Raw genomic sequence first — 24069 nt, 5'->3', positions numbered from 1 at the left:
TGTCTTTTTGGTCAGCAAATTATTTCAAACACATTTATGCACACACACCAGAGATAGAGAGGGAGGGAGAGTCTGGTTAGGGGAAAGAGAGGGGTGAGCTTAATTTAAAAAAATGTAACTAGGCAAGTCATTTAAAAACAAATTCTTATTTACAATGACGGCCTACCAAAAGGCAAAAGGCCTCCTGCGGGGATGGGGGTTGGGATAATTTAATTTTTTTTAATGAAATATAAAAATAGGACAAAACACACATCACGACAAGAGAGACAACCCAACACTACATAAAGAGAGACCTAAGACAACAACATAGCATGGTAGCAACACAACATGGTAGCAGCACAAAACATGGTACAAACATTATTGGGTACAGACAACAGCACAAAGGGCAAGAAGGTAGAGACAACAATACATCACACAAAGCAGCCACAACTGTCAGTAAGAGTGACCCTCTTTGAACGAAGAGATTGAGATGAAACTGTCCAGCTTGAGTGTTTGTTGCAGCTTGTTCCAGTCGTTAGCTGCAGCGAACTGAAAAGAGGAGAGACCCATGGATTATGTGAGCTTTGGTGACCTTTAACAGAATGTGACTTGCAGAACAGGTTAGGGCAGAGAAGCAAGACAGAGAAAAAGAAAGGAATGAAATGGGAGAGATGAAGAGAAGTCTGCCATTTCATCAGCTTCCCCTTATCGCTGCGGTTCCAAACAACCGCATTTAAAACTGTATTTTAAATATTTCACTTATAGTACAGTAATATGTCATTAAAGATATTTCACTAGAGGGCATAAAAACATGACTTCTATTAAAGAAATGGACCCGACCATCTAAAAGTTTCAATGTCGCACAATAAAACTGCTGCACCTCTCCATTAGGATCGCTTTACATGGTCGTTGTAGAGGCAGATTGCTATTTGCTATTTAACCACGCAGTGTTGATATGTGAAGCTGCCAAATATACATTACTGCTTTTCTCAAATGTATCTAAATGTACAGCAAAACATAAGAACATGTGGCATACGAAGCTATTTGAAATGATTTTCATGAGAGGTTTCCATTAGCTAACCCACTAATATAAAAAATGTGCTGCAGGCTACAGTCACAGACGGTGGAAAGATTTTTGACAGGGGTGCAGGATTTTTTTTGTCTGATTTAGATATTTATGCTTTAATTTCCGAGGGAGGTATTTACTCAGTTTAATCAACCCCCTCGCTGTCAGTCCTTCCCAACCTGTTTGCACAAATAAGGGTACTTTTTCAACAAGCACCCCATCTAGCCTGCTCAACAAACTTGTTGGCTAGTTAGTTACTCAATGTCAAAGAATAATGTGCATGTTTTGCTGAAAATGTGAAACCTGTATGGTGGCTGTATATCTGATTTTGACTGAATATCAGAAAGCTACACATTTAGCTAGGGCAACAGATGTAGGATCTTAATTTGAGCCAGTTTGCTACAGCAGGAAAATAATCTGATCCAATATGGTGTAGCAGTCAGACATCTTTGTCTTTGTCTTGTCCCATGTACATATCTTTTTAAATATTTTTCTTCGCATTCTTTTTAATATTTTTCCTTAAACCTCAACTTCAAAATACTCTCCTGCAACCCGCCTCACCCAATGTGGTGTGGATCTGTTTTTTTTCTAAAGTATTTCGACTTCAATCGGAACTGGAATTCCTCAACTGAAGCTAGCTAGCTAACTAGCTGCTAGCGGTCATCAGCTAACTTTTAGCTCGGAAAGCTCTCTCCAGTTCGTACAACGCGTTTCAAACCAGAGCATACCGGACCTATTTTTCTTTCCATATCCCCGGATTCCTACCGCAAACTCTGAACCTTTTCATCTGGACCGTCGCTGCTAGCTAACCGCAACCCGGGTTGGCTACTCCTGGCTAACGTTTCCATCGCGGAGCAAGCACCAATTAGCCTGGAGCTAGCCCATGCTATGCCCATCTCCAGGCGAGGGCTCCTGGGCTACTCCCCTGAAGGCCCATTCTGCTAACCGCGGCCTGCTAGCTATCTAGAGCATATTGGACTGTTAGCTGATCCATCGGCCAGTTTCTTGGACCACTATACCCATTTTGCCAATTGGACTTGGACCCCTCTTCTACTTGGAACCCTACTAATTCCACGACTGGTCTATCGACGTCACCGCACGAGAAGGCAAAAACAGACTTTCCCCCATCGCGACGTCCCTCTAAAGCCCTTCTGCTAACTTACTAGCCCCGGCCTGCTAACTGCTAGCTTGCTAGCCCCGGCCTGCTAACTGTCTGAATCACCGTGTCCCCAGCCACTCACTGGACCCATACGATTCACTTGGCTGTGCATGCATCTCCCTAATATCAATATGCCTTGTCGATTATTGTCCTGGTTAGTGATTACTGTCTTATTTCACTGTAGAGCCTCTAGCCCTGCTCAATATGCTTTAACCAACCATGTTCTACCTCCCACATATGCGATGACATCACCTGGTTTAAACGTCTCTAAAGACTATCTCTCTCATCATTACTCAATGCCTAGGTTTACCTCCAATGTACTCTCTTCCTACCATACCTTTGTCTGTACATTATGCTTTGAATCTATGCTATCGTGCCCAGAAACCTGCTCCTTTTACTCTCTGTTCCAAACGTGCTAGACGGCCAGTTCTTATAGCCTTTAGCTGTACCCTTATCCTACTTCTCCTCTGTTCCTCTGGTGATGTAGAGGTTAATCCAGGACCTGCAGTGCCTAGCTCCACTCCTACTCCCCAGGTGCTCTCATTTGTTGACTTTGTAACCTTAAAAGCCTACTCCCTAAGTTTGCTCTATTCACTGCTTTAGCACATTCTGCCAACCCAGATGTCTTAGCCGTGTCTGAATCCTGGCTTAGGAAAACCACCAAAAACCCTGAAATTTCCATCCCTAACTATAACATTTTCCGCCAAGATAGAACTGCCAAAGAGTGCAGCTGTCACGGCTGTCGAAAGGATCGGACGAAAGTGCAGCGTGGTTGTAGTTCCACATTTTATTAAATCTGTGAAACTTTGCAAAACGTAAATAACTGAATTTACAAAACAACAAACCGTGACGCAGAGCGAAACAAACACTACTCAAAAGATAATCACCCACAAAACCCAGGAAGAAAAACCCCTACTTAAATATGATCTTCAATTAGAGGCAACGAGGACCAGCTACCTCCAATTGGAGATCAACCCAAAAAACAACATAGAAATAGAACTAGAACTTAAACATAGAAATAGAAAACATAGAAAAACACAAAACACCCCCTGTCACGCCCTGACCTACTCTACCATAGAAAATCACATCTTACTATGGTCAGGACGTGACAGCAGCGTTGCAATCTACTGCAGAGATAACCTGCAGAGTTCTGTCTTACTATCCAGGTCTGTACCAAAACAATTCGAGCTTCTACTTCTAAAAATGCACCTTTCCAGAAACAAGTGTCTCACCGTTGCCGCTTGCTATAGACCACCCTCTGCCCCCAGCTGTGCCCTGGACACCATATGTGAATTGAATGCCCCCCATCTATCTTCTGAGCTCGTGCTGCTAGGTGACCTAAATTGGGACATGCTTAACACCCCGGCCATCAAGCTTGATGCCCTCAATCTCACACAAATTATCAATGAACCTACCAGGTACAACCCCAAATCCGTAAACACAGCTAACTCGCCCTCCATGTACACCTCTGCTGTTTTCAACCAAGATCTCAGCGATCACTGCCTCATTGCCTGCATCCGTAATGGGTCTGCGGTCAAACAACCACCCCTCTTCACTGTCAAACGCTCCGTGAAACATTTCAGAGAACAGTCCTTTCTAATCGACCTCGCTGGGGTATCCTGGAATGATATAGACTTTATCCCGTCAGTAGAGGATGCCTGGTTATTCTTTAAAACTGCCATCCTCACCATCTTAAATAAGCATGCTCCATTCAAAAAATGTAGAACCAGGAATAGATATAGCCCTTGGTTCACTCCAGACCTGTCTGCCCTTGACCAGCACAAAGACATCCTGTTGCGTTCTGCATTAGCATCGAATAGCCCCCGTCATATGCAACTTTTCAGGGAAGTTAGGAACCAATATACACAGGCAGTTAGGAAAGCTAAGGCTAGCTTTTTCAAACAGAAATTTCTAAGGTCTTTGAAAGCCAAGTTCTCCGCTATGCAATCTGGTTTCAGAGCTGGTCATGGGTGCACCTAAGCCACGCTCAAGGTCCTAAACAATATCATAACCGCCATCGATAAAAGACAATACTGTGCAGCCGTATTCATCGACCTGGCTAAGGCTTTCGACTCTGTCACAATATTGGCAGACTCAACAGCCTTGGTTTCTCAAATGATTGCCTCGCTTGGTTCACCAACTACTTCTCCAATAGAGTTCAGTATGTCAAATCGGAGGGCCTGTTGTCCGGACCTCTGGCAGTCTCTGTGGGGGTGCCACAGGGTTCAATTCTCGGGCCGACTCTCTTCTCTGTATACATCAATGATCGCTCTTGCTGCTGGTGATTCTTTGATCCACCTCTACGCAGACGACACTATTCTGTATACCTCTGGCCCTTCTTTGGACACTGTGTTAACTAACCTCCAGATGAGCTTCAATGCCATACAACTCTCCTTCCGTGGCCTCCAACTGCTCTTAAATGCAAGTAAAACTAAATGCATGCTCTTCAACCGATCGCTGCCTGCACCTGCCCGCCCATCCAGCATCACTACTCTGGACGGTTCTGACTTAGAATATGTGGACAACTACAAATACCTAGGTGTCTGGTTAGACTGTAAACTCTGCTTCCAGACTCACATTAAACATCTCCTATCCAAAATTAAATCTAGAATCAGCTTCCTATTTCGCAACAAAACATCCTTCACTCATGCTGCCAAACATACCCTCGTAAAACTGACCATCCTACCGATCCTTGACTTCGGCGATGTCATTTACAAAATAGCCTCCAACACTCTACTCAACAAATTGGGTGCAGTCTATCACAGTGCCACCCGTTTTGTCACCAAAGCCCCATATACTACCCACCACTGCAACCTGTATGCTCTCGTTGGCTGGCCCTCGCTTCATACTCGTCGCCAAACCCACTAGCTCCAGGTCATCTACAAGTCTCTGCTAGGTAAAGCCCCGCCTTATCTCAGCTCACTGGTCACCATAGCAGCACCCACCTGTAGCACACGCTCCAGCAGGTATACATCTCTGGTCACCCCCAAAGCCAATTCTTCCTTTGGCTGCCTCTCCTTCCAGTTCTCTGCTGCCAATGACCGGAACGAACTGCAAAACTCTCTGAAGCTGGAGACTCTTACCTCCCTCACTAGCTTTAAGCGCCAGCTGTCAGAGCAGCTCACAGATCACTGCACCTGTACATAGCTCATCTTTAAATAGCCCATCCAATCTACCTCATCCCCATACTGTATTTATTTATTTATCTTGCTCTTTTGCACCCCAGTATCTCTACTTGCACATTCATCTTCTGCACAACCAACCATTCCAGTGTTTAATTGCTATATTGTAATTACTTCGCCACCATGGCCTATTTATTGCCTCACCTCTCTTATCCTACCTCATTTGCACATGCTGTTTATAGATTTTTCTACTGTATTATTGATTGTATGTTTGTTTATTCCATGTGTAACTCTGTGTTGTTGTATGTGTCGAACTGCTTTGCTTTATCTTGGCCAGGTCGCAGTTGCAAATGAGAACTTGTTCTCAACTAGCCTACCTGGTTCAATAAAGGTGAAAAAAAAATTACAAATAAAAAAATCCTGCAGTAAGAGGAAATGTGAATTATTATATGGATTTCGTAAGGGAAAATCAAGTCTGAAATTTCAAAGTGGAAATTAAACTTCAGAAGACTCAAATATAGTATAGCCTCAAATACACTACAAGTTAAACATTTCCTGCAGGAAAGTTCTCCAGCCACAGGGTGATCAAATTTAGATCCTTCAAAACCTATTCACAAAGCCCTTATTCACACAAAAAATTCACAAAGTAAACACCCGAACAACCAAATTAAACAGGCATTTACTAATCTGGCATGTAATGTAATACACCGTACAAAGCAGATGGAAGCAGGCAGGTCTTTACATTCAATCACATACTCCTCACCAGGTCACAGTTGTATGCGTAGGCAAGGGATCCAATCAGGGTAATGTAGTCCTTGAAGTCCACGGAGCCGTCAGCATCCTGGTCCAGCATCGTCATCAGGTCATCCACTTCAGGACCACCCTTCTGCTCATGTCAATGTAATATAGGATGTAATATAATATACATTTTAGTAATATAGCAGACGCTCTTATCCAGAGCAACTTACAGGAGCAATTAGAGTTAAGTGCCTTGCTCAAGGGCACGTCGACAGGCTTTTCATGTAGTCGGATCACAAGTAAAAAAAGACACAATACCTTAACATTTCTGTATTTAATTGTCATTCGCACTGAATGGCTGAGACTCCATGCAATATAGAATAAGTCAAAGTTCAATCAAACAAAGAATGAAATTGTTTTTATTCAAATCACAACACACTTAAAGGGATACTTCAGGATTTTGGCATTGAAGCCCTTTATCTAGAACCCAGAGTTAGATGAACTCGTTGAACCAATTTCTATGTCTCCGTGTACAGTTTAAAGGAACTGTCACGCCCTGATCTGTTTCACCTGTCCTTGTGATTGTCTCCACCCCCTCCAGGTGTCACTTATTTTCCCCAGTGTATTTATCCCCGTGTTTCCTGTCTTTCTGTGCTAATTCGTCTTGTCTGGTTCAAGTCAACCAGTGTGGTTTTCCCCGTGCTCCTGCTATTCTCTCTTTTGCTAGTCCTCCTGGTTTTGACCCTTGCCTGTTTTCTGGACTCTGATCTGGTTTTGACCTTTTGCCTGTCTATGACTATTTGCTTGCCTACCCCTTTTGGAACTAATAAATATCACACACTCAAGCCATCTGCCTCCTGTGTCTGCATCTGGGTCTGAGCCCTTATAGGAACTGCTAGCATGCTAGTAGATACCATAGACTTCTAGTCATTGTGGAAATGCTAGTTAGAATTGGCTTGTGAAACTACCTCTAACTTCCTTCGTACTGGATGCAGAGACATAAAAATAGTATCCATGAGTTAATCTGACACTGGGAAAGTAAATAAAGGGTTTAATTGCCAAAATCTCAAAGAATCTCTTTAAAAGGTGGCATAAGAATAACATTTACTATCTCATGAGGGGCCAGTTTCCCAGATACAGATCAATCCTAGTCCTAGATTTAAAAATAAAAAGTATGCTTAATAGTAGCTAGCAGATTCAGATTACTTCATGGAGCAAAACATTTATTTTAATAACGGAGCATTTTCTAAATTGAAACAAACCACCTGCAACTGGACACTGACATTTTTGGCCGAATTGAGAAAGAAGATCGTATTGTTAAGGTTGGTTGAATATTCTCTGTGCTACACCAAACAGTACCTATCCTCTCGCAGGCCTGGGCACTCCAGTCCTCAGGGGCCTGATTGGTGTCACACTTTTTGCCCTAGTTAACACACCTGACTCCAATAATCAACTAATCATGATCTTCAGTTAAAAATGCAATTTGTTTAAATCAGGTGTGTTTGCTAGGGATAGGGGGAAAAGTGTGACGCCAATCAGGCCCCCGAGAACTGGAATTGCCCAGGCCTGCGAGCGTCACATTAGCCCGTTACAATCTGCTAGCTAGCTCAATGGATACTCTTCATTGAAAGTGATTTTTAGTCCAGGACTATACGCTTAATCTGTGTCTGGGAAACTGGCCCGAGGTGTTGCAATGACTCACCCGAGCAATGTTGGGCAGCTCTGCCTTGATGAGGTTGGTTAGCTTTTTTTTGTTGAGGGTCTTGGCATCTCCACTACCAGCGTGCTTGTGGAATGTCATGATGAGAGCTCCCAGGGAGGCTTCCAGAGGTGTGGGCTGTGCCATGTTTTCTGAGGGTGATGGTGATCCTGGGGGTGGAAACTATTATAAGTAGTAGGCAAGCAGCTTACATGTGGAATGCCTTATGTTCTTTATAGGAATGAAGAGGACTATGTAAGTAAGCACTTACAAAACCATGAACAGACATATTAAATTGATAATAGTTTACTCAGACCAATGATATCACACATTACTGACTTGAACTCTTGTTTAAATGCATGAACAGATGGAGACATTACAAGTATTTGGACACAGTAGTGTAGTAAATAAATGTACAGTATAACCTTTGTTAATGATTCTTTCCAGTCACGCAACCGTACCTTATGTTGATTACTGTTCCAAATGACATTCATGTACGATATCTAACCCAAAAGCATTTAAAAAATGGATTTTACATGTTCCTGCTTTCTACCCTATTATCAAATTTTTATTGGTCACGTACATATGCAGTATTTACAGATGTTATTGCGGGTGCTGTTAAATGCTTATGCTACAACAGTGCAGTAATACCTTACAATATACGAAAATCCCAAAAATGTAAAGTCCATGATCAGTTCCTTCGTTTTGTTGATGTTGAAGGAGCGATTATTTTCCTGCCACTACTCCGCCAGGGCCCTCACCTCTTCCTTGTATTATCTTTTAAGATTGTCTAAGAACGTATTCAGTTTCCTGTCGGTCTTACCTGTGTGTAGAATAGGAGAATCTGTCAGGTGCGGACGGGGTGGAAAGTAAAGGAGCTTATATAGAACAGCACCTGGCCTGCGACACTGTTATTTGTCACATAAATACAAATACAAGTATTTTTGGGGAGGCTTGCGTCGCCCTGGCGGCCAGGGGCCTAAGCAACCGCAAATGTCACTCATGCCTGGAGCAGATTGAGAGGGGAAAAGGGTGTAGGCCGAAAAGTTTTTTCTATTATTAGGAAGCTGGGTGTTGTCGCTAGGTGACCCTCCCTTATACGCCCATGTCTTTTTGGTCAGCAAATTATGTCTAACACGTTTATGCACACACACACACACACACACACACACCAGAGATAGAGAGGGAGGGTGAGTCTGGTTTGGGAAAAAGAGGGGGGTTAGGGCAGAGAAGCAAGACAGAGAAAAAGGAATGAAATGGGAGAGATAAAGAGAAGTCTTGCATTTCATCATCTTCCCCTTATTGCTGTAGTTCCAAACAACCACATTTAAAACGTTATTTTTAATCTTTCACTTATAGTACAGTAATATGTCATTACAAAGATATTCCACTAGAGGGCATAAAAACACAACTTTTGGAGGGTCCATTTCATCAATAAAAGTCATGTCCCACAATGGAACTGCTGAATCCGTCCATTAGGACGACTTTACCTCTACTTTAGGACCACTTTACATGGTGGTTGTTGAGACAGATTGCTATTTACATTTACATTTACATTTACGTCATTTAGCAGACGCTCTTATCCAGAGCGACTTACAAATTGGTGCATTCACCTTATGATATTTGCTATTTAACCATGCAGTGTTATGTGGTGCAGCCAGATAAACACTTCTGCTTTTCTAAAATGTATCTAAATGTACAGAAAAACATAATCTATTTTAAATTATGTTCATGAGAGGTTTCCATTTGCTAACCCGCTAATATACAAAATGTGCTGTAGGCTACAGTCAGACAGCGGAAAGGTTTTCAGACAGTTGTGCAGGATTTCTTTTCTCCCCGATTTAGATATTTATGCTTTAATTTCTGACATTTGGTAGATTATTTATTAGTCTTGTCTATAATTAAATACATGCAGCTTCTCTTCTGTCTTTATAAGTTGCCCTAGGAGACTAAATAAACCCTTGCTCACCAGATTGTCACAAATAGATAGATTGAATGCTTCAAACTAGTTGACATCGGTACAGTTCTCTGTGATCTCTGTTTCTTTCATGAAGTTAAGGCATTTATGGACTGGGGAGAAAATGCAATAACAAAAAAACATTGTGCAAAAGATTTTCAGTGCAAAATTTCCAAATGACATCAGTTTGACCAGTTGCGAGGAGATCGAAAGCTGTGAAAATGACCCAATATTTTTCTGATAAGATTTCAGTTTGGATTGGATGCATATATCTGGTTGAATTGAAATACTACCTGTTTTTATGACGCTGATCAAGATAGCACCCCTACTGACAGTATCTGACTGTGCTTTTGCATTCTCTCATATTTCTCCGCTCGAGTAAAGATGTTGCCTACATTTTGTGTATAATTTTACTGCCATAAAGTATTAATATTAAGACTATGTGAGGTTATGGACCAACAGTCAGTGTCCAGATTTCAGTTTCCATTTAACGGATCTCAACAGTAGGCTACGGTTCCCTTGATGTGCCATAGGCCTATTTGAAGTCCCCATCTTGTGACTGTCGAATTTGTATGGCGCCTCACAATCATCACACATAACATAAGCACTGCTATCATCCTCTTTTACCACTTCACCAAATCATTAACAAACATTACTTTTCTGGCCCTCCCTCTTCCTTTTAAACTCCCCATTTCGCAGCTTTTCTTTTATTGAATTAAAATCAGAATGTCCTTTTTGCCTCTGTGGATGGCATGAACTTTTTCTTGGCTTGTAGGCAGGCCTATTTGGCGCGCGTACAGTTAGGCCCTAAAACTTAGGCTTATGCACTAATGCCAGATAAAATAATGAAAGATAAACCTCCATGTAGCGGAGCTATAGGAGGATGTGCTCATTGTAATGGCTGGAATGGAATCAGTGGAATGGTAACAAACACATGGAAACAACCTGGTTGAAGAATGGTGCTGGAGGGGACTTATTTTTAACTTATTTTGTACATAATGTTGCTGCTACCGTCACTTATGACCAAAAATAACTTCTGGACATAAGAACAGCGATTACTCAACTCGAACTGGGCAAAGATTTTTCTTTAAGGAGTCCAACGCGAAGGATATACTGCTTTCTCAGGAATGGTCCAAATCCCCATCTTTTGTGTGAAGAAAAGACAGAGAAAAAGGGGATGGAGGTCGGGCTGCCTTCTGAGAATTCGTAGGCAAGTGAGTAAACCCCCTCTACCATCAGTCCTATTAGCCAACGTGCAATCACTGGTTAACAAAATGGATGAACTCCGATCAAGGATAACCTATCAACGGGACATTAAAAACTGTAATATCTTATGTTTCACAGAGTTGTAGCTGAACGACAACATGGATAACATACAGCTGGCGGGGTTTTTGGTCCATCGGCAAGATAGAACTGCTGATGCTGGTAAGACAAGGGGTGGCGGTCTGTGTCTATTTGTAAATAACAGCTGGTGCACGAAATCTAATATTAACTAAGGTTTTACTCGCCTGAGGTAGAGTATCTCATAAGCTGTAGACCACACTATTTACCAAGAGTTTTCATCTATATTTTTTGAAGCTGTCTATTTACCACCACAAACCGATGCTGGCACTAAGACGGCACTCAGCGAGCTGTATAGGGCCATAAGCAAACAGGAAAATGCTCATCCAGAGGCGATGCTCTTAGTGGCCGAGGACTTTAATGTAGGGAAACTTAACATCCGTTTTACTTAATTTCTAAATCAAATCAAATTGTATTTGTCACATGCGCCGAATACAACATTTTACTTTACAGTAAAATGCTTACTTACAAGCCCTTAACCAACAATGCATTTTTAAAACAAATAAGTGTTAAGTAAAAAATAGATATGTAAAAGAAATAAGTAACAAATAATTAAATGGCAGCAGTAATATAACAGTAGCGAGGCTATATACAAGGGGTACCGGTACAGGGTCAATGTGCTGGGGCACCGGTTAGTCGAGGTAATTGAGGTAATATGTACATGAGGTAATATGTAGTTAAAGTGACACTGCATAGATAATAAACAGAGTAGAAGCAGCGTAAAAGGGGGGGGCAACACAAATAGTAATTTGATGGGTAGCCATTTTTTTTGCTGTTCAGGAGTCTTATGGCTTGGCAGTAGAAGTTGTTAAGAAGTCTTTTGGACCTTGACTTGGCGCTCCGGTACCGCTTGCTGTGCGGTAGCAGAGAGGACGGTCTATAACTAGGATGGCTGGAGTCTTTGACAATTTTTAGGGCCTTCCTCTGACACCGCCTGGTATAGAGGTTCTGGATAGCAGGAAACTTGGCCCCAGTGATGTACTGGGCCGTACGCACTACCCTTGCGGATGGAGGCCGAGCAGTTGCCATACCAGGTGGTGTTGCAACCAGTCAGGATGCTCTCGATGGTGCAGCTGTAGAACTTTTTGAGGCTCTAAGGACCCATGCCAAATCTTTTCAGTCTCCTGAGGGGGGAAAAGGCTTTGTCGTGCCCTCTTCACGACTGTCTTGATGTGTTTGGACCATGATAGTTTGTTGTTGATGTGGACACCAAGGAACTTGACGCTCTCAACCTGCTCCACTACAGCCCCGTCGATGAGAATGGGGGCATGCTCTACCAGCATGTTAAATGTGCAACCAGAGGAGAAAAACTCTAGACCACCTTCACTCCACAGACAGAGATGTGTACAAAGCTCTCCCTCGCCCTCCATTTGGCAAATCTGACCATAACGCTATCCTCCTGATTCTTGCTCACAATCAAACTAAAGCAGAAAGTACCAGTGACTCGCTCAATAAGGAAGTGGTCAGAGGACGCAGATGTTAAGCTACAGAACTTATTTGCTAACACAGACTGGAATATGTTTTGCATTGTCCCCAACCCACCCCCCATTTTTACACTGCTGCTGCTACTCTGTACATTATCCATGCATAGTCACTTTACCTCTACCTACAGAATAACTAACCAGTGCACCCGCACATTGACTCTGTACTGAGGACCTATATACTAGGTGTTGTCAGAGGATGGCCCAAAAAATGTGTTAAAGACTCCAGTCAACTATATAGCCTCCTTATTGTTATGTACCTCACTCTCAATTTGCACTGTTCTCATTATTCTGTATATAAGTGGGAGATTAATAAAATGTAGGGCTATTAATCATTTCTAAAATAAAAATTGGCCCTACTTGTCATGTAAATGAGTAAGTCATTTTAATAATGTTAAATACACAACGCGAACTATTCTTTGACTGTGTTTGCAAGGTTTACCAATGTAACCTACTATATAGCTCAATATATCCACCGTATCATGACTTCACTCAAGGCAGCGCATAGGCTACAGGGCGGCGCCTGTCTATAAATTCTCAGACGCAATATTTTTCTCAGCTCTGCACGATTCAACTCTTCTCAACTCTTCTCAACCGCCAACTCCACACTCGTGAACGGTAAGAATTCAGCATCTAATATGTATACTCTTGTTCATGTCCGACTGGTAGTAAAAAAAAAATGTCTACGAATGTAAAAGGTCGCTTCGGGCTACAAAGTTTTGTTAATCCTATCTGATCTCTTCCTCAAACTCAGGAACTAGTCAGCGGACTTGAAATACTTTAATTCATGCTTGGGTTTGTGCGATTGGGAGTAGTTGTCATACTTTTCATCTGTAAATATAAGTCAACAACTCACTTTTTTTACAGTCCAGACGTACAGTAGTACCTTTTTATGTGTTCTGCATTAAGGATTTTAAAACTTCATAGTTTCTAAACTAAAATAATCACATTTGTCATAAGGACAAAAGAGCATGTCCAACACATAGATATAGAACCTAGAATGTTTGCTAAACAATTAGAGTATTATAATTGTGTGCATTATAATTTTTTGAGTTTGTAATATTATTTAACAATAAATAAATTGACTGAAATAAGGGTGTGGCTAACTTTGACTGGGTTAAGAGCTGACTGTGGACATGTACAGACACACTTATTTCCTCACTGTTGGTGCAACCTCTTTCTCGAGTCTGGTTTGTCTTTCCTTTTACCCTACTTTCCTCGGTTTTGGACTACATTTTTTCCAAGCTCAGTCATTTCCTCTCTTCTCTCATACCACACCCTATTTCATTGGCTCTCTTTTACATTTCCCTTCTATCTAATTCAACCAGGTAAAGTTAGGTCAAATGATCTGTGTGCTCTCTGTATCTGACTGGTGTGAATGTATTTTGTGTTCTGTATATGAAAGAAAAGAACTTAGTAGTGAATCTGTGATTTAACTTTTGTTGGTGATTTTTCGGGATTACTCATGAGCATTACTCATCGGAACGGGCAGGGCACATGGTGCTGATTTTCTTCAACATGGCCCATTCAATCACACACACACCATTCAGATTACGAAGTTCCCTCATGAAATATAGTTCCTTTAGCCAACATCTTGTAAAGTACAGTATTTGTTAAAAAAAAAAGGAGCCAGAATTAAGATACACATTAGTCACATGAATGCTTTGCTACCCTGTTATTCAAGTGTAATTTTTCTCTCTCGCTCTCTCTCTCTCAGTGCAACCTAACTTAGACCTGCAGCCATGCCATCAGAACTGGAACGAGCAATGGAGTCCATGATCACTGTGTTCCACAAGTATGCTGCTAAGGAGGGCAATGGCAACACTCTGAGCCGCCGTGAGCTAAGGGACCTGATGGAGAACGAGCTCTCTGGCTTCCTCAAGGTGGCCATCTCTACTACTATCTCTACTATGTCTGTGTATCACATGGCACCATAGGGCTCTGGTCAAAAGTTGTGCACTATTTAGGAAATAGGATGCCATTTGGGACGTACAGTATATTATCTCTATTACTATATACTATTAGATATAGAAGAACTCCCTGTTAATTTGATACAGAAAACATGCACATTTATGATTAGGGTCTGGAGTTTTTCCTGATCATGTGACTTGACCAGGAAAAACTCAGGGGCCCAGGTCATAAGGCCCAGAGTTTTCCTTGGTCAGGTGGTTCGCACAAAAAAAATAGTTCCTACTTGTCATGTATCTGCCCAATAAAGAGTAGTGACGTCAACTGTTGTCCCCTAGTACTGTTTGTGAAATTACAGTATTTACATTTTTAGTATTATTAAAACATCCCTGTCTTCCTTTCAGTCTCAGAAGGACCCAGCCACAGTAGACAAGATCATGAAGGATCTGGACTCCAATGGTGATGGAGAGGTGAACTTTGAGGAGTTTGTTTCTCTAGTCGTGGGCCTGTCCATCGCCTGTGAACAGTGCTACCAGATGCACAAGAAGAAGATGGGGAAGTGAGGGATGAAAAGAGGAGAGGAGGAAGGGGCGTGGAGAAAAGAAGGGTTCTAGTTTTCACTTTTGTAATGATCACACTGTCCATTAAACACAAAGACCAAGGAGTTGTTGTCATTATTTTGTGTGTGCATGCATGCATTAGAGAAAGTAGTTATAGATGCAGGTTATATATGTGTTATACTGAAGCTAGTCTATTGGAATTCAATTAGAGTGAAAATATTGTAGATGTGTGTTTATCTTTGTCTACAAACAAATGCATAATAGTCTTGGGGGCAGTTTCTTGGACACAGATTAGGCCACAGGAGGTTGGTGGCACCTTAATTGGGGAGTACGGGCTCGTGGTAATGACTGGAGCGAAATTAATGGAATGGTAACAAATACATCAAACACATGGTTTCCAGGTGTTTGATGCCATTCAATTTGCTCCATTCCGGCCATTATTATGAACCGGTCTCCTGTATTAAAAAGCAATTTCAATGGATAATTGCTGTTGAGTTTTTTTTGTCCAGAACTAGGATTGAGTCTGAGAGACTGCCCAATAAAGACACCATATACCATGTCCTTTCAGTCTTGTACAGATCACATTTAGATTTTAGTCATTTAGCGGACACTCTTATCCAGAGCGACTTACAGTAGTGAGTCCATATGTTATCGTACTTAGCCACTCAGTAAAAGGCACATGACCGCCCACTTGGAGTTTGCCAAAAGGCACCTAAAGGACTCTGTCAGAACTCACTAGTAGTAATGGGGTGAAGTCAGGCGCAGGAGACCAAATATGCGTTAGTAGAGCGTTTTATTTCCTGAGTCCAAAACACATTTACATTTAAGTCATTTAGCAGACACTCTTAGCCAGAGTGACTTACAAATGGTTCATTCACCTTATGATATCCAGTGGAACAACCACTTTACAATAGTGCATCTAAATCTTTTAGGGGGGGGGGTTAGAAGGATTACTTTATCCTATCCTAGGTATTCCTTAAAGAGGTGGGGTTTCAGGTGTCTCCGGAAGGTGGTGATTGACTCCGCTGTCCTGGCGTCGTGAGGGAGCTTGTTCCACCATAGGGGTGCCAGAGCAGCGAACAGTTTTGACTGGGCTGAGCGGGAACTGTGCTTCCTCAGAGGTAGGGGGGCCAGCAGGCCAGAGGTGGATGAGCGCAGTGCCCTCGTTTGGGTGTAGGGACTGATCAGAGCCTGAAGGTACGGAGGTGCCGTTCCCCTCACGGCTCCGTAGGCAAGCACCATGGTCTTGTAGCGGATGCGAGCTTCAACTGGAAGACAGTGGAGAGAGCAGAGGAGCAGGGTGACGTGAGAGAACTTGGGAAGGTTGAACACCAGATGGGCTGCGGCGTTCTGGATGAGTTGTAGGGGTTTAATGGCACAGGCAGGGAGCCCAGCCAACAGCGAGTTGCAGTAATCCAGACGGGAGATGACAAGTGCCTGGATTAGGACCTGCGCCGCTTCCTGTGTGAGGCAGGGTCGTACTCTGCGAGTGTTGTAGAGCATGAACCTACAGGATCGGGTCACCGCCTTGATGTTAGTGGAGAACAGGGTCACGCCAAGGTTCTTAGCACTCTGGGAGGAGGACACAATGGAGTTGTCAACCGTGATGGCGAGATCATGGAACGGGCAGTCCTTCCCCGGGAGGAAAAGCAGCTCCGTCTTGCCGAGGTTCAGCTTGAGGTGGTGATCCGTCATCCACACTGATATGTCTGCCAGACATGCAGAGATGCGATTCGCCACCTGGTTATCAGAAGGGGGAAAGGAGAAGATGAATTGTGTGTCGTCTGCATAGCAATGATAGGAGAGACCATGTGAGGATATGACAGAGCCAAGTGACTTGGTGTATAGCGAGAATAGGAGAGGGCCTAGAACAGAGCCCTGGGGGACACCAGTGGTGAGAGCACGTGGTGCGGAGACAGATTCTCGCCACGCCACCTGGTAGGAGCGACCTGTCAGGTAGGACGCAATCCAAGCGTGGGCCACGCCGGAGATGCCCAACTCGGAGAGGGTGGAGAGGAGGATCTGGTGGTTCACAGTATCAAAGGCAGCAGATAGGTCTAAAAGGATGAGAGCAGGGGAGAGAGAGTTAGCTTTAGCAGTGCGGAGAGCCTCCGTGACACAGAGAAGAGCAGTCTCAGTTGAATGACCAGTCTTGAAACATGACTGATTTGGATCAAGAAGGTCGTTCTGAGAGAGATAGCAAGAGAGCTGGCTAAGGACGGCACGTTCAAGTGTTTTGGAGAGAAAAGAAAGAAGGGATACTGGTCTGTAGTTGTTGACAGACCAGTATCTCTTCTTTCTTTTCTCTCCAAAACTCTTGAACGTACCCAGGCATGGAACAAGGAAAAGAAACCAGACCAAAATGTCCACCTCAACAGGGTCGGAACACAGTCCAGAATAAACGTCCTTCCAAAAATACACAAAACAAAACCGCCCCAAAACCTCACGACAGGTAAACACAAACAATCCCGCACAAACCTCAACCTAGAAAGCAAGACTAAATACCCCACTAATGAACTTAACTAAAAACAGGTGTAACACAAGACAGACAAAACCAAACGAAAAGGGGATCAGTGGCAGCTAGTAGGCCGGCGACGCCGAGCGCCACCCGAACAGGGAGAGGAGCCACCTTCAGTAGACGTCGTGACACTCAGACCATGGTTAACAAGATTCTCTGGTCTGATGAAACCAAGATTGAACTCTTGGGCCTGAATGCCAAGCGTCACGTCTGGAAGAAACCTGGCACCATCCCTACGGTGACACATGGTGGTGGCAGCATCATACTGTGGGGAATGTTTTTCAGCGGATGGGACTGGGAGACTATTCAGGATTGAGGGAAAGCGGAGCAAAGTACAGAGAGATCCTTGATGAAAACCTGCTCAGGACTGAGGCGAAGGTTCACCTTCCAAGAAAATGACCCTAAGCACACAGCCAAGACAACGCAGGAGTGGACAAGTCTCTGAATATCCTTGAGTGGCCCGGACTTAAACCAGATCGAACATCTCTGGAGAGACCTGAAAATAGCTGTCTATCCAACCTGACAGAGTTTGAGAGGATCTGCAGAGAAGAAAGGGAGAAACTCCCCAAATACAGGTGTGCCAAGCTTGTAGGGTCATACCCAAGAAGACTCGAGGCTGTAATCACTGCCAAAGGTGCTTCAACAAAGTACTGAGTAAAGGGTCTGAATACTTATGTACATTAATTGATTTTAGAATAAGGCTGTAACGTAACAAAGTGTGGAGAAAGTCAAGGGGTCTGAATACTTTTCGAATGCACTGTATGTAACAGAGGCCAACAAAATAACTGTAGGGTGGTTTAATTATAGGACACATAGTGGGCTATATTTTCATATAATTATTTTCCCACAAGGCCTTTCTCATTGTGTGTCATGGTCTGGTGCAAGTTGAGTAACAAAAGCTGTTATTTCCTCTCTCATTCTCTCTCTCTCTCTCTTGACAGGGCCTTCCCTCTCTTGTTCTCTGAGTATACTTAGGCAGGGCCTACTTTGCTGCCAACCAATGTTATTGGTTACAAGGCAAACAGGGGTGTTGCTAGGTAACTGTGGGTTGAGGGGGAGGTTGCATAAACAGTATAAACACTATATCCACATGAGTTACATCCACATGAGTTACACGCCCATGTGACACACAAAAGGGTTTTACAATGGGGACTTCTCTCTGTATAATTTCATAACATCCTCTCTACTCACTTTGTGCTATGTGCATTTTACAGAATACTGTAATGCTGTATAGTGTACTGTGTGAAATGAGACAACAAAACTACAGTAATTTACATATTCTCAATTTAAGTGAGACAACACTAGATACGTGTCCACTTCTCAGGGTGCAAAACTGTTAAAAATACATAATTTCTACCAGTTTCGCAATTGAAACAAAATATTTTCAACCAGTTTTGCTCAATGGGTTGGAAGTCATTGATCATTGGTTGGAGAGTCTATATGTAAACACATTTTCGGGAGAAAAAAAATCGGAGAATTTCGATTTCAACTATTTAGATACAATTTCCATTTTGGATAGTTCAATAAAACGAACTTATGTAGTTCCATTTACAATGCCTGTCTCAAAGTACAGAACCAGTCAAAAGTTTAGACACGTCTACTCATTCAAGGGTTTTTCTTTATTTTATTATTTTCTACATTGTAGAGTAATAGTGAAGACAATAAAACTATGAAATAACACATATGGAATCATATCGTAACCAAAAAAGTGTTAAATAAATCGAAATATATTTTATATTTGAGATTCTTCAAAGTAGCCACCCTTTGCCTTGATGACATCTTTGTACACTCACACTCACACTTTTCATTTTCTCAACCAGCTTCACGAGATAGTCACCTGGAATGCATTTCAATCAACAAGGTGTGCCTTGTTAAAAGTACATTTGTGGAATTTCTTCCCTTAATGCATTTGAGCCAAGCAGTCGTGTTGTGACAAAGTAGGGGTGGCATATAGAAGACCAAGTCCATATTATGGCAAGAACAGCTCAAATAAGCAGAGAAATGACAGTCCATCATTACTTTAAGACATGAAGGTCAGTCAGTACGGAACATTTCAAGAACTTTGAAGGTTTATTCAAGTGCAGTCGTAAAAACCAGCAAGCACTATGATGAAACTTGCTCTCATGAGGACCGCCACAGGAAAGGAAGACACAGAGTTACCTCTGCTGCGGAGGATAAGTTCATTAGAGTTACCAGCCTCAGAAATTGCAGCCCAAATAAATGCTTCACAGAATTCAAGTAACAGACACATCTCAACATCAACTGTTCAGAGGAGACCGTATGAATCAGGCCTTCATGGTCGAATTGGTGCAAAGAAACCACTACTAAAGGACACCAATAAGAAGAAGGGACTTGCTTGGGCCGAGAAACACGAGCAATGGACATTAGACCGGTGGAAATCTGTCCTTCGGTCTGCTGAGTCCAAATTTGAGATTTTTGGTTCCAACCGCCTCGTCTTTGTGAGACGCACAGTAGGTGAACGGATGATCTCCGCAAGTGTGGTTCCCACCGTGAAGCATGAAGGAGGAGGTGTGGGGGTGCTTTGCTGGTGAGACTGTCAGTGATTTATTTAGAATTCAAGGCAGACTTAACCAGCATGGCTACCATAGCATTCTGCAGCGATATGACATCCCATCTGGTTTGCGCTTAGTGGGACTATCATTTTTTTCAACAGGACATAGACCCAACACATCTCCAGGCTGTGTGAGGGCTATTTGACCAAGAAGGAGAGTGAGGGAGTGCTGCGTTAGATGACCTGGCTTCCACAATCACCCGACCTCAACCCAATGGAGATGATTTGGGATGAGTCGGCCCGCAGAGTGAAGGAAAACCAGCCAACAAGTGCTCAACATATGTGGAAATTGTTGGAAAAATGTTCAAGACTGTTGGAAAAACGTTCCAGGCGAAGCTGGTTGAGAGAATGCCAAGAGTGTGCAAAGCTGTCAAGGCAAAGGGTGGCTACTTGAAAGAATCTTATATATACAATATATTTGTTTAACACTTTTGGGTTACTACATTATTCCATGTGTTATTTCATAGTTTTGATGTCTTCACTATTATTTTACAATGTAGAAAATAGTAAATAAAGAAAAACCCTGGAATGAGCAGGTGTGTCCAAACTTTTGACTGGTACTGTATGTCTAATTGATTAAAAACAAGCACAAGGTTTGGCACTGACCAAAGTTCTTATCTTCTGTATTCTGGAATAATGGCGGTCAGTCCACAGTTCCATATGTGACCACTAGATGTCAGGAGAGTATGGCAATCCTACTGTTAAACTCTGAGCTATTGCATTGTTATACGGAAGAAAACTAATTTAAAAAGGGAGGGACTACAAGAATGAGTGCAACGAGAAACTAGTTTTCATATTCCGTTGCGGAAGGATTTGCTGAGATGTGCCTTAATAAGTACGACCCAGGTCATTTGTTACTGTCAACCCTCACATACACAAACAACCACACAACACTGCTGCTTACATTAACCTCTACCGTGTGCTCTTCCTTTTATATTTTCTGTCGTTTAAAGACAACAACGTTTAGATTGAGAGAAGGTGTTGGCGAGGGGGCAGCAGAGGGAAAAAATGGCAGAGAGGAGTTGCACAGGGGAGGTCAGTCAAGTCAAATTAATAATCTAACTGTATTTGTCCCATGCGCCAAATACAACAGGTGTACACTTTACCGTGAAATGCTTACTTACGAGCCCTTTCCCAACAATGCAAAGTTAAAAATAGAAAATAGAAACACAATAAGCAATAATGAGGCTATATACAAAGGATGTCGCAATATGTACTCGTATGCTATATCTCATCATGGTTACACAAACATATTTGAAGATGAAGATGTTTGTGTTCTCATATGATAAGTTGGTAATATGTGTGTGGATGTGTGACTGCTGTTTATTTATCTATTGCTCCTATTTATGAGCACTGGGTAATAAAGGCCTGGGTTGTGTGTGTGCGTGCCTGTGTGTCAGTGGGGCTCTTGTTGTTTCCTACAGTATCTTACACAATTGCAACATCAGTCACTTGGGACCCTGGGACTGAATACTGCAACTGGATCCTGGACTTTCTGACAGGCCGCCCCTAGGGGGTGAGGGTTGGTAAACAACACATCTGCCACGCTGAACCTCAAAACGGGGGCCCCATCAGTGGTGTGTGCTTAGTCCCCTCCTGCAGTCCCTGTTCACCAACGACTGTATGGCCACGCACGACTCCAACACCATCATCAAGTTTGCTGATGACACGCCGGTGGTAGGCGTGATCACTGACGACAATGGGACAGCCTACAGGGAGGAGGTCAGAGACCTGACAGAGACCTCTCCGTCAACGTCAGCAAGACAAAGGAGGTGATCGTGGACTACATCGACAGGGCTGTGGTGGAGTGGGTCGAGATCTTCAAGTTCCTTGGTGTCCATGTCACCAAGAACTTAACATGGTCTTCTCACCCCAGCACAGTTGTGAAGAAGGCGCGACAGAGATTTGGCATGGCCCTTCAGATCCTCAAAAAGTAATACAGCATTGAGAGTATCTTGTCTGGCTGCATTACTGCTTGTTATGGCAACTTCACCACCCTCGATCACAAGGCGCTGCAGAGATTGGTGCGGACGACCCAGTGCATCACTGGGGCCAAGCTCCCAGCCATCCACGACCTCTATACCAGGTGGTGTCAGAAGAAGGCACCAAAAATTGTCAAAGACCCCAGCTACTGCACGGCAAGCAGTACCAGAGCACCAAGTCTGGGAGCAAAAAGGCTCCTGAACAGCTTCTACCCCCAAGCCATAAGACTATTGCTTATTATCTATCCTGATTGCCTAGTTACTTTTACCCCAACCTACATGTACATATTATCTCAACTATCTCATACCCCTGCACATTGACTTGGTACTGGTACTCTAAGGCCAAGGGGATATTCAGTGGTAATTGTTTTGTTTTAATTTTTATTTAACCTTTATTTAACTAGGCAAGTCAGTTAAGAACAAATTCTTATTTACGATCACAGCCTGGGTTAACTGCCTTGTTCAGGGGCAGAACAACAGATTTTTTACCTTGTCCGCTCAGGGATTCGATCCACCAACCTTTCGGTTACTGGGACCAATGCTCTAACCACTAGGCTACCTGCCGCCCCAATCTTATAATCGTATAGATACCAAAGATAGTTGAAAGTTAGACCATTAAATTGGATCCTATTGTATCGGAGGCTCGTGCTACCTTGAAGACATGTTGAATTAAGGACGAATTCCAAGGAGGAATATATACAATCTATACACGTACAGACAAATGCAGAAATCCAAGAAAGTACACATAATGCATACATGATTAAACCACTGACCATACGCACGCACACATCCATGCACACACACACACACATGATGACCACCAAGACTGCATTGGTTGCAATAATGGTAGAGATGGGCCTGACGCTCAGATGTTCCCAATTTTGTTCAGTCAGGCGCCTGTCTGACTCATCTGCTCATTGTCATGTCAGTGAGTCACAATCCCGACCTCGGAAATGTGGAATTAAATCAATGTGGAGGAAGAGTGGACCCACTCACTACCGTAACACTCCCAGATGTATCCAGTGAGTCAGGAGGAATTCCGTTTGCAGAACTTAACTGGAACTAGTATACACACACACACACACATTCAGCTTCCTCACTGAGTCACACACACACACAGACACACACACACACACACACACGAGTGATTTGAAGGAGAACCAGCCCCACACAGTAATCTAGATGCACATTTTTAGGAATAAAAGCATGCTGGGAGTTATGGGAGTGGTACATAAAGCGTGCACTCATCGTCTTTCTCTGTCTCCAATTCAAGCGTTACATTAAAAGGGCCTGACAAATTACTCAAAACAATAAACTGTTGGAATCTTTCCACAGTGTGTGGCTCAGCGTTTCTATTATTCTTCTTACAAGCTTTAGAAAAGCATCACAAGATGAAGTTGATTATCATTTCTCAAAGCAACAAAGAAGGAGCACGGGACAGAGACTCTGCCTAGGCCTGTTTTGTGTGTGTGTGTGTGTGTGTGTGTGTGTGTGTGTGTGTGTGTGTGTGTGTGTGTGTGTGTGTGTGTGTGTGTGTGTGTGTGTGTGTGTGTGTGTGTGTGTGTGTGTGTGTGTGTGTGTGTGTGTGTGTGTGTGTGTGTGTGTGTTATGCAATGGCATATACAGTATTTTAGTGCAAGTAAAGCCAGATATTAATGTGAAGAGCTACAATACAGAAATAATATAAGATGTGTTGGTGATTAAAAGTGTTTTCTTCTCAGTAAATACAGTAGTATTATGGTACTGTAACTCAATTACATTATTTATACATATCGTAAACTATTTATCCTCCAGTGAATACAGCCCATGCCTCCCAGTTGAAAGATGTTTGGTCAAGTTGTGAAGCAATTCCTATAAATGCATCTAAGAATCTAACTGGTGACTGAAGTTAACTGTGACCAAGGAAACCGCAGGCTTTTGGGGCATGTTGTAATTATATAAATGATACCGCATGATTCACTCAGACAAGCAGGGCTGTGAAGCTATG

General features: G+C 42.8%; 2 protein-coding genes and 1 long non-coding RNA gene across 5 annotated transcripts; 2 read left to right on the top strand and 1 right to left on the bottom strand.

Annotated features, from left to right (window-relative positions):
* Nucleotides 1–373: 373 nt before the first annotated feature.
* Nucleotides 374–8693, bottom strand: LOC115176068 (protein S100-A5). Of its 2 annotated transcripts, XM_029735839.1 has the most exons (4): nucleotides 8587–8693; nucleotides 7767–7933; nucleotides 6090–6212; nucleotides 374–528 (listed from the first exon to the last, which is right to left on the bottom strand). In XM_029735839.1, exons 2-4 carry the CDS (start codon nucleotides 7908–7910, stop codon nucleotides 433–435), a joined length of 363 nt encoding a protein of 120 aa, XP_029591699.1. In that variant the 5' UTR covers nucleotides 7911–7933; nucleotides 8587–8693; the 3' UTR covers nucleotides 374–432. The 2 variants fall into 2 exon arrangements, with proteins under 2 accessions (XP_029591699.1, XP_029591698.1); XM_029735838.1 differs by lacking the exon at nucleotides 8587–8693 and having other exon boundaries at nucleotides 7767–8088.
* Nucleotides 8694–13028: 4335 nt separating this feature from the next.
* LOC115176065 (protein S100-A1) lies at nucleotides 13029–15114 on the top strand. Of its 2 annotated transcripts, none has more exons than XM_029735835.1 (3): nucleotides 13029–13160; nucleotides 14260–14425; nucleotides 14855–15114. In XM_029735835.1, the coding sequence occupies exons 2-3, from the start codon at nucleotides 14285–14287 to the stop codon at nucleotides 15011–15013; spliced, it is 300 nt and encodes a 99-aa protein (XP_029591695.1). In that variant the 5' UTR covers nucleotides 13029–13160; nucleotides 14260–14284; the 3' UTR covers nucleotides 15014–15114. The 2 variants fall into 2 exon arrangements, with proteins under 2 accessions (XP_029591695.1, XP_029591696.1); XM_029735836.1 differs by lacking the exon at nucleotides 13029–13160 and adding an exon at nucleotides 13714–13870.
* Nucleotides 15115–20850: 5736 nt separating this feature from the next.
* LOC115176067 (uncharacterized) lies at nucleotides 20851–21247 on the top strand. Its single transcript, XR_003872149.1, has 2 exons — nucleotides 20851–20935; nucleotides 21054–21247. It is a non-coding gene; the product is annotated as an uncharacterized LOC115176067 (long non-coding RNA).
* The last annotated feature ends 2822 nt before the right edge of the window (nucleotides 21248–24069 follow it).

Source organism: Salmo trutta, chromosome 36 (genome assembly GCF_901001165.1).
Source record: "Salmo trutta chromosome 36, fSalTru1.1, whole genome shotgun sequence".
Lineage (NCBI taxonomy): Eukaryota > Metazoa > Chordata > Actinopteri > Salmoniformes > Salmonidae > Salmo > Salmo trutta.
This window is presented reverse-complemented; position numbering and strand designations above follow the sequence as displayed.

Bases quoted from the DNA above. Each gene is read 5' to 3' on its own strand.
- LOC115176068 (XM_029735839.1), bottom strand. From the start codon at position 7,910: ATGGCACAGCCCACACCTCTGGAAGCCTCCCTGGGAGCTCTCATCATG. The intron at 6,213-7,766 runs GTGAGTCATTGC...TGACATGAGCAG, and splicing joins AGCTGCCCAACATTGCTCGG to AAGGGTGGTCCTGAAGTGGA. The intron at 529-6,089 runs GTGAGGAGTATG...TCCTCTTTTCAG, and splicing joins ACGCATACAACTGTGACCTG to TTCGCTGCAGCTAACGACTG.
- LOC115176065 (XM_029735835.1), top strand. From the start codon at position 14,285: ATGCCATCAGAACTGGAACGAGCAATGGAGTCCATGATCACTGTGTTC. The intron at 14,426-14,854 runs GTGGCCATCTCT...TCTTCCTTTCAG, and splicing joins AGCTCTCTGGCTTCCTCAAG to TCTCAGAAGGACCCAGCCAC.